Source organism: Lycium ferocissimum, chromosome 7, assembly GCF_029784015.1.
Source record: "Lycium ferocissimum isolate CSIRO_LF1 chromosome 7, AGI_CSIRO_Lferr_CH_V1, whole genome shotgun sequence".
Classification (NCBI taxonomy): Eukaryota; Viridiplantae; Streptophyta; class Magnoliopsida; order Solanales; family Solanaceae; genus Lycium; species Lycium ferocissimum.
Window position 1 is genome coordinate 24856061 of NC_081348.1, and position 17002 is coordinate 24873062.

At 33.5% G+C, this 17002-nt stretch overlaps 1 protein-coding gene across 3 annotated transcripts; it reads right to left on the reverse strand.

Annotated features, from left to right (window-relative positions):
* Positions 1 to 8114: 8114 nt before the first annotated feature.
* LOC132063977 (MADS-box protein SOC1-like) lies at positions 8115 to 13372 on the reverse strand. Of its 3 annotated transcripts, none has more exons than XM_059456785.1 (8): positions 13153 to 13372; positions 12692 to 12888; positions 9663 to 9747; positions 9504 to 9565; positions 9321 to 9423; positions 9178 to 9219; positions 8729 to 8770; positions 8115 to 8479 (listed from the first exon to the last, which is right to left on the reverse strand). In XM_059456785.1, the coding sequence occupies exons 2-8, from the start codon at positions 12871 to 12873 to the stop codon at positions 8351 to 8353; spliced, it is 645 nt and encodes a 214-aa protein (XP_059312768.1). In that variant the 5' UTR covers positions 12874 to 12888; positions 13153 to 13372; the 3' UTR covers positions 8115 to 8350. The 3 variants fall into 3 exon arrangements, with proteins under 3 accessions (XP_059312768.1, XP_059312767.1, XP_059312769.1); XM_059456784.1 differs by having other exon boundaries at positions 13138 to 13371; XM_059456786.1 differs by lacking the exon at positions 13153 to 13372 and adding an exon at positions 12994 to 13012.
* Between the last annotated feature and the right edge of the window lie 3630 nt (positions 13373 to 17002).

Consider the following 17002-nt stretch of genomic DNA (forward strand, 5'->3'; position numbering starts at 1 on the left):
AGTGTCAAATTCCAGAATGCTCAGAAATCTTTGGTACCAGTTTACGACTTGAAATACGGGACGTATCCGAAATACGATCAATCGTTCATGGCGTAAAACCACCATCTTACAACTGAAGAGGAAATTTCCAATTCTCACATTCTTTATCTGGTTTTTCTAAGTCTAGGATCATGAACAAAGCTTAGGTTAAAGGTACGGGGTGTTACACTTTATTATAACATAGATTACTGAATATTTTTTCAATCAAATGTGGCGTCGCTTAAATGTTTGTTGAGCTTTTGGGATAATGTTTTATAGGACCAAATAGAGCGGCCCTATCACTAGCAAGTATTACAAAACACTTGATGAAGCCGTGCATTTACGGGTAGGGGTATGTTAGAGAAGAAATGGGGAAGATAAACTCAAATCATATATACATCTTTTTGCTAAGATATTATTGTCTCTGTGAAATCAAAAGGTAGAAGCAATAAAAAAATGTCTAATTGTTCATTTATATTATGCAAGAAGAGTTCTTTGCCTATGAGTAACCCCATTTATCATAGCACCAGTAGCATAGCACCATTGGTATAGAAACACCATAACACCAGTAGGGTTGTGGAGACGGGTTAAGAGAATTGGGATTGGGAAATGGGTTAAAAGGATAATTGGGTTTGGGAGCCTATGCCGACGTGGCTAATTTTTTTGTGTTGTGGAGTCCAAGTCAGACTTCCATTCATATAAGGGCAATTTATCAAGTATTCTAACGGGAAGGGCAAATTTGATCCCAAACTTTGACGGAGGACAAATTCAAGCTATAAACCATACTTGGAGGGTAAATTTGATCCTTTTCGCTTCTAATAATCGTCTAATAGGCTGGTGAAAACTTTTGAAAAACTATTTTACCCTCTTGTTCTTTAACTCCTACATTTTCTCCTTTCGTCGAATGAAAAATTGAAATTCTCATACGGCAAGTAAACCGGATATTGGAAAATATAAGGTGAATGTGGATGGGAGTTTCACCAAGGACAAGGTATTGGAGGATCGCGTGAGAGATCATAATGGCAACTTTGTCATGGCATTTTTCGAAGCTCAGACAGTGCAAATAGTATGCGGACGAGAAGCCGATTGCAGCCAATTTTCTGTACGGTGAGATAAAGGTATCGCTGCAAAAGGAATCGACAGCTTCACTTTAGAAATGGATTCCTTGGTTATTGTTAATATGTTACATAACAACTCAACAGAGAACCTCAACCTGAAGAGGCTTATTCAAGATATCAATAGTCAAACTGGAAAATGCTCAATCAGTATTGATCACTGTCTCACAAAAGCAAACATGGTAGCAGATCTTTCTGCTAAAATGGCCTCTAAGAGCGGAAACGAAACTTTTTGGTCCTCTTGTCAACATCTTCCTCAAAAGGTGAAAGGTTTAATTCAACTAGATAAGTGGCAATTCCCTACCATGAGAAGAAGATCTCGAGAAGTGTAACTTCTTTGTAAGTTAATGTATATTAGTGTATAGTGAATGATATTGTATGCTAATCCTTCATTCTTTTGTTAGTAAATACTCCTATGGTTAGAGGTTTGGTCCATGTCCCCCTCTAACATATGTAACTTTTTTGCGATTAATGGATATGGTAGGGGTCAAAGCCTAACCCCCCACACCAATGGGATCACAACCATAGTGATGGCTAAAAAAAATAAAAAAATAAAAAAATGAAAAGGAAAGAGGAATAAAGAGTAAGCACCCATTTGTCCATACTCCATGCAAAAATTTCACTTCTTTCGGAACAAATTTTAAAATAACGTGTAGCTATGCATTGGATTGGTTTTTTTTTTTTTTTTGAAAAAAAAATAAATTAAAGATGAGTTTCAAATTTAAAACCAATTTTCAAGTGAAATTCTTTTTTCCATGCACAAAATTTCAACATTTTTCAAGTTAAATGAAAATCCGAATGCAACTTGATTTCCAACTACCTTTCTTAACTTCTTTTTCTCAAAATTTTTCTCAAATACCATGGTTTTTTTAGGGAAAATACATTACTACCCTGTGTCTCTAATGTATTCCCCCACCCCCCCCCCCCCCCTTTTTTTTCAATGTCCAACCGCCCTATTAACTTCTTTTTGCCTATTTCCCCTTTCTTTCTTTTATTGGTAAAAGGAGTTCAATGATCTTGACATGAAAAAGTACCCGTTATTTTGACGAGCAGAGTAAAAAGGAAGGAGAATTTTGTTTTCCTCTTTATCTTTCTCCGCTCTTGATGTTTATTTTCTTTTCTTTTTTTGTCATCTTTTTCTTTTTCTGAAAACTTTGACCAGGAGAAGATCAGTTGCAGCAATTGCTTTCCTCTATTATAAACTTTCATACTAATAATATCATGTAAGAGCCCATATTGACATGTCAAAGGCTAATTTGGGGTTACCTGGTATTGAGGAAAAACAAGTTTTGAAAAATGTTCTTAAAATTTTTTATGTTTGGTTGGTCAAAATTTTTGAAACAATATTTCTCTAGAAAAACAAGTTCTTTAAAGAAATGAAAAAAATAACTTGCCTATTAAAATTAGGGAAAACAAGTTTCATAAACAACATTTCATATTTATTGTCTCTTTCCCCTCGAACACATTCCATGAAATAGATTATATCTTCATACCAAACACGCTCTTAATTGAAACTTGAGACATTACCTATCTTGCAATTTGGTAAGACAGAAGTTGAAAGTAAAAAGAGCGGGTTAAAAGATTTAGGGTGCGTTTGGTAAAGAAAAATATTTTTCACGAGAAATATTTTTTGAGAAAATTTGTGGGTTTCTTATTTATTTTATGGTGTTTAGTAAATAAGCAAAAAATATTAGCATTTTTATTTTTATATCATATGGTGCAAGAGGTGAGCCTCTTAAGATGAAGACGGTACGAGTGGAATGATTTGGATAAATTATGTATGTTTTAATTCATACAGTAAATGAAGGATTTGGGATTTGGTTCCTCTTCATTTCCCCAAATTCTTGCTTGGATGAGTGACACATATTATGGGGCTCCCTACTTGCTGGCAGAATCCAAGTCTGAAACAAAGGGGAAAATGTGGAGCTAATTAGAAGAAAGCATCGGAGCTGAAAAATAAAGGTGCGGACCATGCTTTATTTGTGCAGATTCACATAACAAGGCAGAACTAATGGTTTCTGAACTCACTTATGTAGTACAAAATTGTATGGTCCGCACAATTTGGCTAAGAGATGAACTTTTGTGGCCTCATTTTCCAATTACAAGACAATTTTGTGACGGCAACAAATTAACTTGTCAACCCTAATTTTAATTTTGTAAAGGGAGTAAGTGCTAAAAATACTCCTGCACTATTCAAAATAGGTCAATTTTACCCTCTATTGTGTTTTTGGCTAAAAATGTCATCGCCATTAGTGAACGAGCTCATAATACCCTCTAACTAGTCAAATAGCTCAAAAATATCCCTCATTCTAACCGTTAGTACTTCAGAACAAGGGGAAATGAGCCAATTTTTTCCTTGAACTATTTGAAATAGAGCAATTTTGCCCTTCATATAAAATTCAAGATATGTGCTCTTAATTGTAAATACTTAGCAAAAAATTGTATGGGAAACTATGAGATTACGTTGATTATTTTAAGTGACATTTTTTACACAAAGTTAATGTTATGTAATATAAAATTTACTTACCAACATTAACTTTTCAATTAAACGTTTATTCTATTATTTCCTCTCAAAACTATTAAACCTTGACTGTAATTTGTAATGACTTAAAACTACCATAAATAATATAACGTATCAAGGTATAATTGAATTTGATTTTCTTATCATGTCATTCTTAGAGTTAGTAAAACAAATAACATTATTACTAATGTAGAAAAGTAAACTCTTATATAGTTATCTTAGGAAAGTTATAGTATGATTTTATGTTCAGAAATTTAACTCATGCAATGCGTAAGGAACTAGAAGAAGAAAAAAAACTATATGTCATCATTTTTATTTGTTAAAAAGGGAGTCTTTATAGTACTTATTTCTTATGTTATTGTATTTCTCACACATTCAATTCTCCACCCTCCCACCCCCCAAAAAATAAAAATTAAAGGAACAACAGCAAAATTGAACCCTTTTACCCATGTTTTGTAGCAACCGTTAATAAGAAGAATATTTTTTTTTTGAATTATTTGGCTAGTTGGATGGTATTTTTGAGCTCGTTGACTAACGGCCAGAGCGTTTCTTTAGCCAAAAACGTAACAGAAGTAAAATTAACCTATTTCAAATAGTTCAAGAGTATTTTTGACTCTTTTTCCTTTTGTAAATTACCCGAGATTCATGAACTCCATGAACATGGGGGGTGGGGGGTTGAAGAAATGTTACAACACTTTTATTCCAAAAAAAATTCTCTCTTCCTTTTGTTCATTTTAGCATGCTATTAGGACAAAATTAGTAAATCAATCATAGCATTATTCCAATTTTATCCGGGAAACAAACCTGTTATCGGAAAACATTTTCAGAATGTTATGATATGCTACAGTAAATAAAATAAAATTTGATGAAAATACTAGTACTGTGTGGTCAACTAAAATTTTAAAAAGTCATGCTCGAAAGTGGTCCCAAAATCACAAAGCCAATAAAACCTTTGTACTGAAAAAAAAAAAACAATATAGTACTATAACTAATAACTAAAGAAGTTTTTCTACTGTGAAAGAAATAAAAATAAACATTTGTACGAAATCAGAAAAATAAATGCTAAAAGTTAGTGGATACCCAAACAGGCCGTAATTTTCGGGTTTATGGCGACAGATGTCAGCACTCAGCAGTACGACTAAATTAAGAAAAGCCTAATTTACTTATGGGGTTATTACGATTAACTAGCGAAAAGGTCCATAAAATATATTTTCTCTCCCAATTATGAGAATCGAATATAATTTCTTTTGTTGTAGATAATTAAATAAAGGTACGTGTATTATGTCTAAATTTAGTTTAAAATATTGTTTCTTGCAAGTAAAGGAAATTTTACAATATAAAAGCATAAAAATTAAAACAAACATGCTAATAAAGAGAAAATGATAGACTTAATCAAAAGAAAGGAAATATGGACTGAAAAGGAATAAGAATATAACATGTGTTCGTTAGCCTTCGACCTCTCTCGTGCATCGACTAGATGCCAAAACAAAAAAAATACAAAATTTTGAAACACAAAAATAAATAAATAATTTGCAATTACAGAAACAAAAAATAGAAAAAGAATAACATAATAAAAAAATAATTTTACTTTCAATAATGACTAAGATCACTATTTAGGAACCTATCAAAATTTGTTGAAAACCTCATAATTCATTCGGAGTGTAGTCTTATGCCTTACAAACTTCTACTTGTCTTCTTTTTATTGCTCTTTCTATTGCTTTACCTGGCTATCTACACATTCAACATCATCATTTATATAGCACATATATTAATGTAAAAATATTCATCTTCAACGAAATTTCAGGTATGATATACACACAAATTCCAGACATACTAATATCTAACCAACAATAATCTAAGGAAGGCAGTTAAATGAAACACCAAAAAGAAAAAAAGGAACAAAAAAAAGCAGAACAACTTAAAAGTAAAAACTTCGTTATTTAATTCTCACAATTGACTTGACTCCTCAAATACAAAAAAGTTACTAAGAATTCCTCGTCTACTTGAGTAACTAACATAAGTAAGAATAAAAAGAGAAACATGAGATCTCAATAAAAACAATAAAAATAAGCTTTATATAACTAACTTAATAGGAATGTTGATATTTATTTATCTTCTCGTTTGTCTTTTGTTGACAGATTAGCGCATAAAATGCAAATTGATTTTACCAAAAAAAAAATTGATAATGAACCCTTACTATCGATTGCATTCATCTGGTAAAAAAATTCAAAAACCAATCAATTTAATATCGAGAATACCTTCATGTGACCTTCAATCTCTTTGTAGGGGATAGAATGTCCGAATCAAACTGAAACTATGAGTTGAAATGAGAAAAGCCAGAAATACAAAGTTGAATTTTTGTCTTCATTTATTTTATCGGTCAAACAACATACATCATTTTCTAAATTCAAAAAAGAAAACCAAATAAGAGAAGAATATAATGAAGTAAAATATAAGAAATGAACTTCGTTTAGGATTTAGGGTATATATAAAATACAAGTCGTGTCGCTTGACGATTAATTCGATTAGATAAATCACAAATCTTCCTAACGTGGCATGAATTTGATATAGAAAATCCACTTTTTTTTAGCAAAATTTCAGGAAAAGGACAATATATGTGTATAAGCTCTGTAAATGCCCTTAAATGGATGAACTCAAATAACGTCTATAAACCCAATATATATACCAATGATGATCAGTGATAGATAATACAACTACTTTGCAATTGTAAGTAAAAAAAACTGTACTCACTAGTCACTTCCCTTGAGACAAAACTGATCAAGGATTAAAATTATCAAGGAGCCTTTCTGTAGGAGGTTGCAGACCATTTCATTTCTTCCCGGAATGATAATGCTTAGAAATAAGAGAAAATCTTCTTTTAGTTGTTTACTAATAGGTCACTTGAACTTTGCATATTTTATTTGTAACTAATGTAACTTCAATGGAAAGTGAACGGATCTTCACAAACTCCACCATCATATCACAAAAGAGAAAAATGGAGAAATGAAGCAGAGCAAAGTAACGGATTCTTTTCACTAATTATACATTAATTAAGTAATGAATATAGACAATTATAGACTTATTGATAGAATAATTTAAATTTTCAGCAAATATTTTGAGGGAAATATATGAGAAACAAGGTTAAAAAATTGAGAAAAAAGATAAATATGAATGGTGGTCATAGAGAGGTGTCACATCACCTTGTCTATGCCTAAATTTATATTATATATAGATTTCCTTATCCTTTTATAAACTAATCCAAAACTATTTAGTTTATGATAAAATATCATTTCGAGAGGCTACATTAAAATCTGGCCAATTGTTTCAGGGATACCACATGCCTGCTAAGCTAGTGCATTTGTACTTTGTAGCTAGTATCACCATGCAGTGGCGGAATCAGAATTTCTACGAAGGGAGTTAAAAAAATATAAAGAAATAAACACACGAAAAGGGCAAGGGGATTTAATATCTACTACGTATATATACATAAAACATAATTTTAACCTTGTATATGCAGTATAATTTTTCACTGAAGGGGGTTCGGATATTTCCTGGCCCAACTAGCTCCGCCCCTGTCACCATGTTATGGAACAAATGAAATCTCTCTATCCATAATTGAAAATTTCGAATTTAAATTCTAATAAGAATAGAAAAATCTTTGATTGGGAGTGATTCCACACTAATGGATCATACGCATGGGGCGTATTTGGATTATTAGGCCAATAAATATTGAATGTCAAATAATTATACAAAATAATTGCATTTGTAACATTTATGTATGTGATTGTTTTGATTAAAGATTTCATTTCGATCTCCGGGTCCAATCACGACGGTTATGTTGATTGCCTAAAATTAGATGAGTATTTGGCTAGTTTAGTTACTTTTTTTTTAAGCTAAAGTAACTGACCTCGTTGTTAGAACTTTAAAAAGTTAGCGTTAGCTGGATTTATTAATGTATTTCGTTCTAATGTTTTTAAAATTGTTCGATTTTTTTTAAGCTAAAGTAACTGACCTCGTTGTTAAAACTTAAAAAAGTTAGTGTTAGCTAGATTTATTAATGTATTTCGTTCTAATGTTTTTTAAATTGTTCGATAAAGTTAAACAATAAATTCAAATTTTATTTTAACTCTTGAATATCATAATTTATAGAATTCTAAACAGTTCAAAATATTTGCTAAATAGAGTAAATGAATATTCATTGTATTTAAAGTTCATCTATTTAAATTGTTTGTGAATTTTGTGATATTCTCTGAAGTCGTCGATTTGTTAGTTGTGTATTAGTTTAGGAGGCTATCGCCAATGAGGATGTGTTGTATTTTCTTTCACCTTTCTCTTTTGTTTGTAATGTTTTGAAAGCTGACTGAAAGTCGTTATTGACCAAGGGGAATCCTTTAACTTCTATGTATATTTTGTTGGAAGTAGAGAAAGAAAAATATAATATGAAAGTTTGTTGAACATCATAAAGAAAAGAGCTCTATTATAATTATTTAATAATATGAAAGGAAATGTACTTAATATACATTCCAAGTACACAAGTTGCATCTCAGAAGGGATCGAAGTTAAATTCCATCTGAAGAGAGAAAACACACACCATATATATTGCTTGCTTGAATGCAAAATCATTTAGCAGATTGATCAAACTTTATACATCTTTTTAAACTGCAAAAAAGGGATAGTTGATGTATGATCAATTCAGCTAGGGACGCCTTATTCTGGATTCATGAGGTGGTCCGATAAACAATTCAGTCTCCACATCTGATTTATCGCTACCGCCTTCTCCATCCTTCTCCCCACTTGATTTTTGTCTCTGTTGAAGCCCTCCAAACTGAAACAAACGTAGAAGCCAAATTAGGGTGAAGTGCACTGATACTGACTTTTAGGACCTTTATTTAAGACATAATCTAAGTTCATAATTTTTTGCAAGTTTAACCGTTTAGGAATCAACTTCAGCTTCGCGAGTCTGAAGTTTGATTTGGCAGTCCAATTATATGTACAACTCAAAAACCAGAGAACAATATATAGGTGCCCTCAAACTACATTTGCCCACAGTAGAGGAAAAGGAAAAGATACATACCTTCTCCCTCAGCATTGCATTTTCAGCTGCAAGGGCTTTCTCCTGGATATATTAGCAAGAAAGCATGAAACAAACAATTAGAGCAAGTTACTTGCAAATTCTTGGAAATAAGCATAACAAGAACAAAATCATGTCCACATATAGGCTGTGTTGCTTGGACCCAAAAAAAATATCCAGTCTTTGGAGGCAGGACTTTCACCAAAGGGGTTTATCATCTACTATATATAGTACACAAAAAAATTGACCCTATATAGTGTAATTTTCTGATGAAACCTCTCTTTCTCCCTCTAGGTCTTTCCTTGGACGGACCTGTTGGCATATTTAAGAGTCCGAGCAACATAACATATATAAGTTCTTTAAAATTTACAATCGCAGTTGTCTTGCAATATTCACTATCAACGCGGTTGCCATCATGCATCCATGAATTGTAACATTGCAGCTAGTCTTACCTTTTCTTTCAATCTTTCCATCTGTTCCCTAAAGACTTGCATCTGAAAAGAAGAATATAACCAAATCCATGTCAAAAATAATGCCCTAAACTTCATAAGAGATATCATTGCAGCTATTAGGCAATTGTCTGAAGAAATTGAACCTTTCGAGCCCGGATGATGCTGAGACTGCGCTCCAACTGTTTCTCTATTTGCTGTACTGCTTCAAGGCTGCACGACCCCAAACCTTCTCCCAAGAGGAGCTTCCTGTGTTGCAAATTGCATTTAGAATATTGAAGGGCTTTCAAACTTGCTTTGAAATAAGTAGCAGTTGCTTTATGGGGAACCTTTTAGATGATTCAAGGAGCTCTATCTTCTTCATCAAACTTGCTGTCTCATGCTTCGTATGCTGCATATATTATAGCGTAAGCCAAAGTAAGCCTTTATTTACCTTTTGCAAGAAACTAAGTCCATATTAAGTAGACATAAAGACAGGGCATAATTACCTGCATATTCACTTCCGCAGATTGATTTTCATGTTGAACTTTGTCTTTAGTATGCCTCTTATAGCGTTCGATTATCTCCTGCATGCTGCCAGTATTGAACATATATAAGCAACTCTCACACCCGTCAGGTGGTTGATGATTGGGATACATTTTCACAAGGAGGCCAAAATTCTATCATGGATTTATATAAGATATATACATTAACAATGTAAAAGATTTTATATAAAACCTATGTAATTTAATCTATAATAGTAGTGAGTTAAGTTACAATTCTTATCCTGTGAAGGAAAATGACTGAACCGCATGCCAACAACCCGTCTATTCTTTAGTTCTCTCATCGTGCTGATCCAATGTGATTGAGGGTCACTACAAAAGTTCATGCCTAGATATATATGTGCAAGGGGCTCTCCAGTTTGACACAGAAATGGATCTAACTATGACCTTTATGAAGTTTTCTGTAGATTCAAAGGAAAAATAACCCAAGCTATGATGTCTAAACTGGACCTGTGAGAGGAGCATATACAATGGACAACGTTAGTCTTCGCTAACTTTAGAATTAGAACACAAAGAAAAAAAAGTTTTAAGGTTTTTGAATATCAAGGACAAAAAACAAAAAACAAAAAAATTAAGGTTTTTGAATATCAAGGACTCTTACATCAAATCTACATATGGTCAGCATACCTTTTTGTGACTTTATATGTATATAAGGGTGTCCCCCTTAAGTAGTTTGTTGTTTGCGCTGGAGGTAAGGTTTGTGTCCTTGCATGTTTAATAATAATACTATACAAGGTAGAAGTTTAAGCTAAACCTCTCAACACTATAGGAGAGTGAAAGCCTAAGTGATTGATTTAATATTTTTAAAAAGGAAAAAAAGGTCCAAGGCCCGGTCTTTAGTCCTACTCCCTCTGTCCTGATTTATCTAAAGGGATTCGAAGAAAATTGTAGTCAAAGAAAAAAAAAGTTCGACACCCAATCAGTAACACCTTCAAATGAAATTGGATAGTGGGTATTATATTGTTATATAAGTTATAGGAAGGATATTTTGTTTCTTTATTTTTCATACACTTTGTTTAAATGAGGTAAACATCTTAAAATCACATAATTTTATCACCCACCGGAAAAAACAAAAGGTAATAAATATTCCGTAGAATTAATTGTATTAGGGATCAAATTTTACCAAAAACAACATAAAAGATTGGTAGACGGAGTCAAAATTGCCCTTTACTGATGGGAGATACTTCCTCAGTCACAATTTTTTTGACACTTTTCGCTTTTCGAGAATCAAACGAGTTATTTTTTTACCATAATTTTTTCATGTCTTTTAAATATTTTAGATCATTAATTATGGTAACTTATAGTACTTTTTACGTAATTTTCAAATATTTAAATTTTATTTCAAAAGATTAAAAGATTTTATTTTCAAACACACAGTCAAAATTAAGAAGTTTGACTCTCGAAAAGCGAAAAGTGTCAAACAAATTAGGACAGAAAGGTAGTAAACATTAGTTAGAACAATCGCAAGCCCACACTACAACCACCATTTTATAGAAAAAATAAAAGGACGGGACAACTACCAGTTTGTTTCTTTGTTTGTAGTTATGGAAGCATGCCTTTGGGGTAGGTACATTTATTAGGTTCGCAAAGTTAATGTTTCCTTAACATTGTTTAAGGTTACAGTAAATAGTGGGTAATAACATGGGCATTATGCTCAACCATTTAAATAGTACTAGTAATATAATGAACGAAGAAGAAAAAGAAGACAGAACATTTACTGACAGAGGTAGTATTCATAATAGTAATATATTGACAAGGCACATAGTGATTTGGGATCTGCAAGACTGCAACGTTGAGTATTGATCTCCGTACAAAATTACGTCTGCCCAAAAGATTCTTAAGGTGTGTTATAATGGGAACAGACCAAGAGTGTGTAGCCTTTACTAAGCATGAAATCAACTAGTACTAATTTGACAACTGGCTCCCATACTTAAACTTTGAAGTGCACAAGACATCTCTTTACCATTTATTGTAAACAAATAAATCAGGTAGACTTGGCTTCCGTTTGCCTTTGTCAGTTAATTAATTACTCTAATCTTCAGTTTATTAACTTTAAGTCAGTTGATGAATGTTTATTCTATCAAGTTTATAGGGAATTAATAACTTCGAAAACACTCGGGGTCATTTGCTTCAAAACCAGGATATAGGATAGATAATACCAAGATTTTGATATAAAATTTATATTGGTCGGCATTAGCTAATGATGGATAAATGCAATTCCAAATTCAATACCGAGATTAGTTTTAATTTTGAAAATAACTAAGTATTTAGACTTTAAATCCCGCATCAGATGAAGAGCGCAGATAGAATTTTTACTAGTACTCCCACTCAAACAAGATATTGTACTCTCTTTCTGGTGTCTTCTAATTACTTAACAAAAACTTGGATCCTAACACATTAAAACTGTCTTCTTTTTAAGGTTATAGAAACAAAAGTACCATGGATAAATGAATACTACTATATGATCGCTATGTTTTAAATAAAAGGTCATTCAAGAAGAATCTTTTAATTAGGGTTAGGTTGCTAAATGGAACCAAGCTCTTCATGGGAAGTGCTACTACTTAGCTTGGAGAAATCAAGTGTAGTACCTCTTTCTGAACTAGGAGACGAGACAGAATGTCAGTTAACTCAATATTACTTCCCAAAATTTGCATTTCACTCTCTTGTTTAAGCATTAGGTAAGAACAACTGTAGTAATTGAAAGGGCTTGGATCTACTACATCTATGTATATCTAGGTGATGAGGAAAAATATCTAGATTATGTACATCATGAGATCTGATGCGATCTACAAGAAAATCACACTACAGTACTGTATCTTCAGCCCCAAAAAACAAACTTGCGAGAATGCAAGATCTTCAACAGAAAAATGCTTCTTTGACCATAAAAAGCAATCTTTAACATGAAGGCTGATGTAAAAATGAGATGAAAAACTAGAAACACAGCATAGAATTAAAAGGAAGAAAGATAAAGTTACCTTGAGCTAGCAAATTCATAGAGTTTTCCTCTTGGAGAAAAAATAACCAATCCAACCTCAGCATCGCAAAGAACTGAAAGTTCAAAAGCTTTCTTGAGCAAACCATTTCTGCGCTTTGAGAAAGTGACTTGCCTGCTTGTGGCGTTCTCTATACGCCTCATCTGAGTCTTCCCTCTCACCATCTTCTTAATTCAACCCTTTTCAACACATACAAGAAAAAAAACAAAGATCAAGAAAAGATTGAAGAAGCAATCACCTAGAAATAAAGAATTTAAGGTTGTGTTATAAGTACCAATTAGTACCAGTATATATAAACAAGAAAGGATGTTTTTGAAAGTTTAAGGAAGACAGAAAACATCAAATAGAAGAAGTGAAACAAGACAGAGTTTTAAAGAAAGAAAGGCAAGAGGTCAAACAAGTACATATGAGTAGCAATTAGGACTAACAAATTTAGAAAAAACCTTGGTTGCAGGTGAGAGCAAAGTGACTACTGAAGCTAAAAAGGAAAGACACAAATGTGGTGTGTGTGAGAGAGAGAGAACTAAAAATGCTGAAAGGGGTACAGTGCAAAGTTTGTTGCTTGATTCTCAACCCCAATTAATGGTATCTATCATCAAAAAGCAACAAAGGGCCAAAGCCACAGACTTCTATTTCTTGCCTTATTCTTGTTCACTCTCTCTCTCTCTCTCTCTCTTTCATTTTCTTGAAGTCTTCTTCATGGGGGGGGCCTTACCCCACTATGCAAAAGAAAAAGATCTGAACGAATATTATAATAATTTAATGCAATAGTACTACCAAAACCCTCGTCCTTAGCTAGTTTTGGTAATGTTACAAAGTTAACCAAAAACAGAAAAATGAGATGTAAAAGGAGATTAATTAAAGAGTGCTAAAGATAAAGCCTTTATACTCCATGAAGAGTATAATGGAGTATAAAAGTGGAAAGTTGGTACACATGTTTGAAACAAGATAATGAGTACGATCCAATCAGGCAATCAGGTATCGGAAACGCATTGCTTCACTGAGTCCTCAATGACCCAAAAAGTGAATTTGAGTACCAAAATAACTCATTAAAAAAAAAGTGATCAAAGTTCCTTTTGCGCACTAAATACAGTTAGTTCCTATTGCGCACTAAATTAATGCGTAAAAGGGGTTTATATAAATCCCAGCTGGCCATTTTCAAGTCACTCTTCACCTCCTTCATTTTCACTCTTTCAATATACTTCACCCCTCCACCCTCACGAAAATCATGTCTCAAAGCTCCGAAACGTCAAACTTTGCTATAAAACCCGATGTTTGTGAATGCGATTATTATTGTAAGCTAAAAATATCTGTTACACCCCGTATCTTAGAACTAAGGTTAGACTCATATCATTAGAGTTTTAGTGAAAAAAAATTGAAGGTTTGAACGTTTTGCGAAAATGGTTGATAGGCCTACTTCGGGTAGTGATAACTCTTTGATTAGTTGGGAATTTGGGAAAGTACCCTCAATGAAAGTTGTAGTACGTAAAAATAGCTTTCTAACGATATAAGGACCAGGCCAATCAGAGATCGGAGCAAGGAGATATGATCGTCTCAATATGGCTAATAGTAAGGCGTTTAAAAGTTTATAGAATCGGCTAAGTTTTGATACGTCTGCCTTCCAGTCGAATTTCGTGAAAATCCATTGGGAATTTGAGGAAACTTAAAACATAAATGTTGTAGCACTTTGAAATATCTTTCCAACGGTATATTATGGGCCTTGAACAGAGCTATGTACAAGAAGTTATGCCTATTTTACCGAACACTGTGCAGAATCGATACGTGTCGCGCGTGCGGGTGCGTGCGATGGCTCCGCATCGTGGGCCGATCGCAAAATCTGAATATTGACCTGCAGGATGTCGCGTGATGCCAGTGCATCGCAGACCCAACGCGCAAAAGGTCGGGTTTCGGGTCAAGAGTTGGGTTTACGCGTTTTAAGTTATATTTAAGATTTGGGGTTTATTTTCCCAACACCCCATTTCCGAAAAATCACCCTAAATCCGTAGAGAACAAGTCCCAAACCTCAAGAACCTTCCAAGGTAAGTCTTATCATGATTCTAGGTTAAATTCGAGTCCCTAATCGCTTTCTAACTTGAGTAAACCCTTCTAATCCATAGAGTTGTGATTGGAACATTATTGTTGGATGTGGAAACCCTAGAACCCAAATTCAAGAGGATTGAACGTCAAAAAGGTAATGCTTCTATACTCTAATCATTCATAATAGTGAATTGATGAGTTCTTGGGAGAATAGTAAATAGGTTTAGTAAAGAGAAGTACACGAACTATAGTAGGGTTTTGGATTGTTGACTTGAGATTGTTATAATCATATGGGTGATAGAGAATGATGTTAATTACACCTAATTGAGATTGCAGAATCAGCTAGAATTAATAGAATGGGGATTGGGTGAAGAAAACACCATTAATGAAGGTTGTGGAGCTTCATGCCCACCAAGTGTTTGATAAAATGCTTAGATAACCAAAAGCATGAATATTATTGCTAATATAGAATCCATTTGACTTGTATTGATATAGATCAAAGTTGAAAGGGTGGACGAACATTGTATTATGCTCAAAGGCCGGAATTAAGGTATGTGAGGCTAACTATCTACGTTAGGGAATGTTCATGATTCTCCTATGCCTCTTTCTTCATACTTGTTAGTAATTTGACTCGGAATACGAGTTTAGCCCTAGTTTTATGATATGTTGCGAATCGTTATCTTCTAGGGTTGCGATTCTGAAATTCGTTCATGGTTGTCAGTTTGAATATCATGAACTCAGCACGTAATCTTTATAGACTTATGTATTGTTACCACATAAGTCTTAGTCTAGAAATTCAATATGCTCAGAAACAGTCAGTGTTTTCAATTCGATCCGAAAGATGTCTATTTCGGTTCAAAGATTGTTCATTGTTGTTATGGTCTCGGTCCTTATTAATTAACCATAATTAAACATATGTGATTTTGCCCAAGGGCAAACGGCACGGTCTTGTGTATACGTATACATGGCCGAGGCCGTTGGATGACGCACTACTAGGCCGAGGCCATAGCGTACATTTATTATTGGGTCGAGGCCCCTACATATACAAATACGGATAATACGGATGATTCGGATACGGAAAGGGGAGTATTCATATCTCTACTTCCTTGCTATTACGATTCACATTACGATTCTGAGTTATCGATTTGATTTGATTTCGGTATTTTATTGCTTTACACACCAAGATGCAATTCAAATGTCTTGATGTCCCTTTTTATTGCTTGGGGGCACCGCATCTCGCGATGCGAGGGTAACGACATTATTCTGTTGACGATCTACTTAGAAGTGTTCGTATCGATTCTTGTGGTGAGCCACGAGTTCGCCGGGCGATATCGGTCATACGGTTAACTACGTTTTCTAGACGATTTACCTTTTTGTATTCATTAGAGGCTTCATAGACACAGTTCAGATAGTCAGATATTTGTTATGTTAGTCTTGTTGACAATTATACTCAGTTGTTCAGTTGTTTTGGTTTAGCCATGTTGGCTACTTTCAGATATTTTCAGATTGTCTAAGTATTTCCGCATTATGATATTTCAGTCAGACTTTTAGTTAATCAGCATGTGTTAGTTTTATTTTATAAGTCAGTTATGTTTTGGTATCACATGTTGATTCGACCGGCCCGGTTAGTTCGCTCGGTCACGTACGGTCGGTATGTGCACGGGTGTCGTGTTACGTCCGTGCCTAGGTTCGGGCGTGACAATATCAAAGACCCAAGATAATCCGGGTCGTCATTTTTGGCGTTGTAAAGTGCTCGAAGTAAGTGTTTTTATAAGTTTTTAGGGTTTAATTTTATTTTCACATTATCTACATATTTTACTTTCAAAAACTGATTTTCTTGTAATGTTTATATGATACGAATGGTTGCAAACATTTTCGATGGGAAGATAGCATTCCCGTGGATAAAACGGTGGCGGTGAAGTTTAAAAAGCCTCATGTTGATAGAGATACCGCGATCTCACGTATCACTAAAGATACCGTGAAGTTTGACTTGCAGTTTAAGCTTATGGAAGCTCAAGAAAAATTGACCTTTTGGAGACTTGCTTAAAGAATCCAAAGAAAAATAAAGTTTTTTCAAGGCTAACCTTAGAGACACTCAACATGAGAAAAATGCTTTGAAAGAAAAACTGAAATTTTGGAAGATTATTTGTGTTATCTTGTTGTTGTTTATTATTTCTATGTATTTTATTTTTTAAGTTCATTACTTCTATGTATTTTTTTGTTATTTTTATATATTTTGTTTTTACTAGTTGTACG

Bases quoted from the DNA above. Each gene is read 5' to 3' on its own strand.
- LOC132063977 (XM_059456785.1), bottom strand. From the start codon at position 12,873: ATGGTGAGAGGGAAGACTCAGATGAGGCGTATAGAGAACGCCACAAGC. The intron at 9,748-12,691 runs GTAACTTTATCT...CAATACTGGCAG, and splicing joins TATGAATTTGCTAGCTCAAG to CATGCAGGAGATAATCGAAC. The intron at 8,771-9,177 runs GTAAGACTAGCT...TAATATATCCAG, and splicing joins TGGAAAGATTGAAAGAAAAG to GAGAAAGCCCTTGCAGCTGA.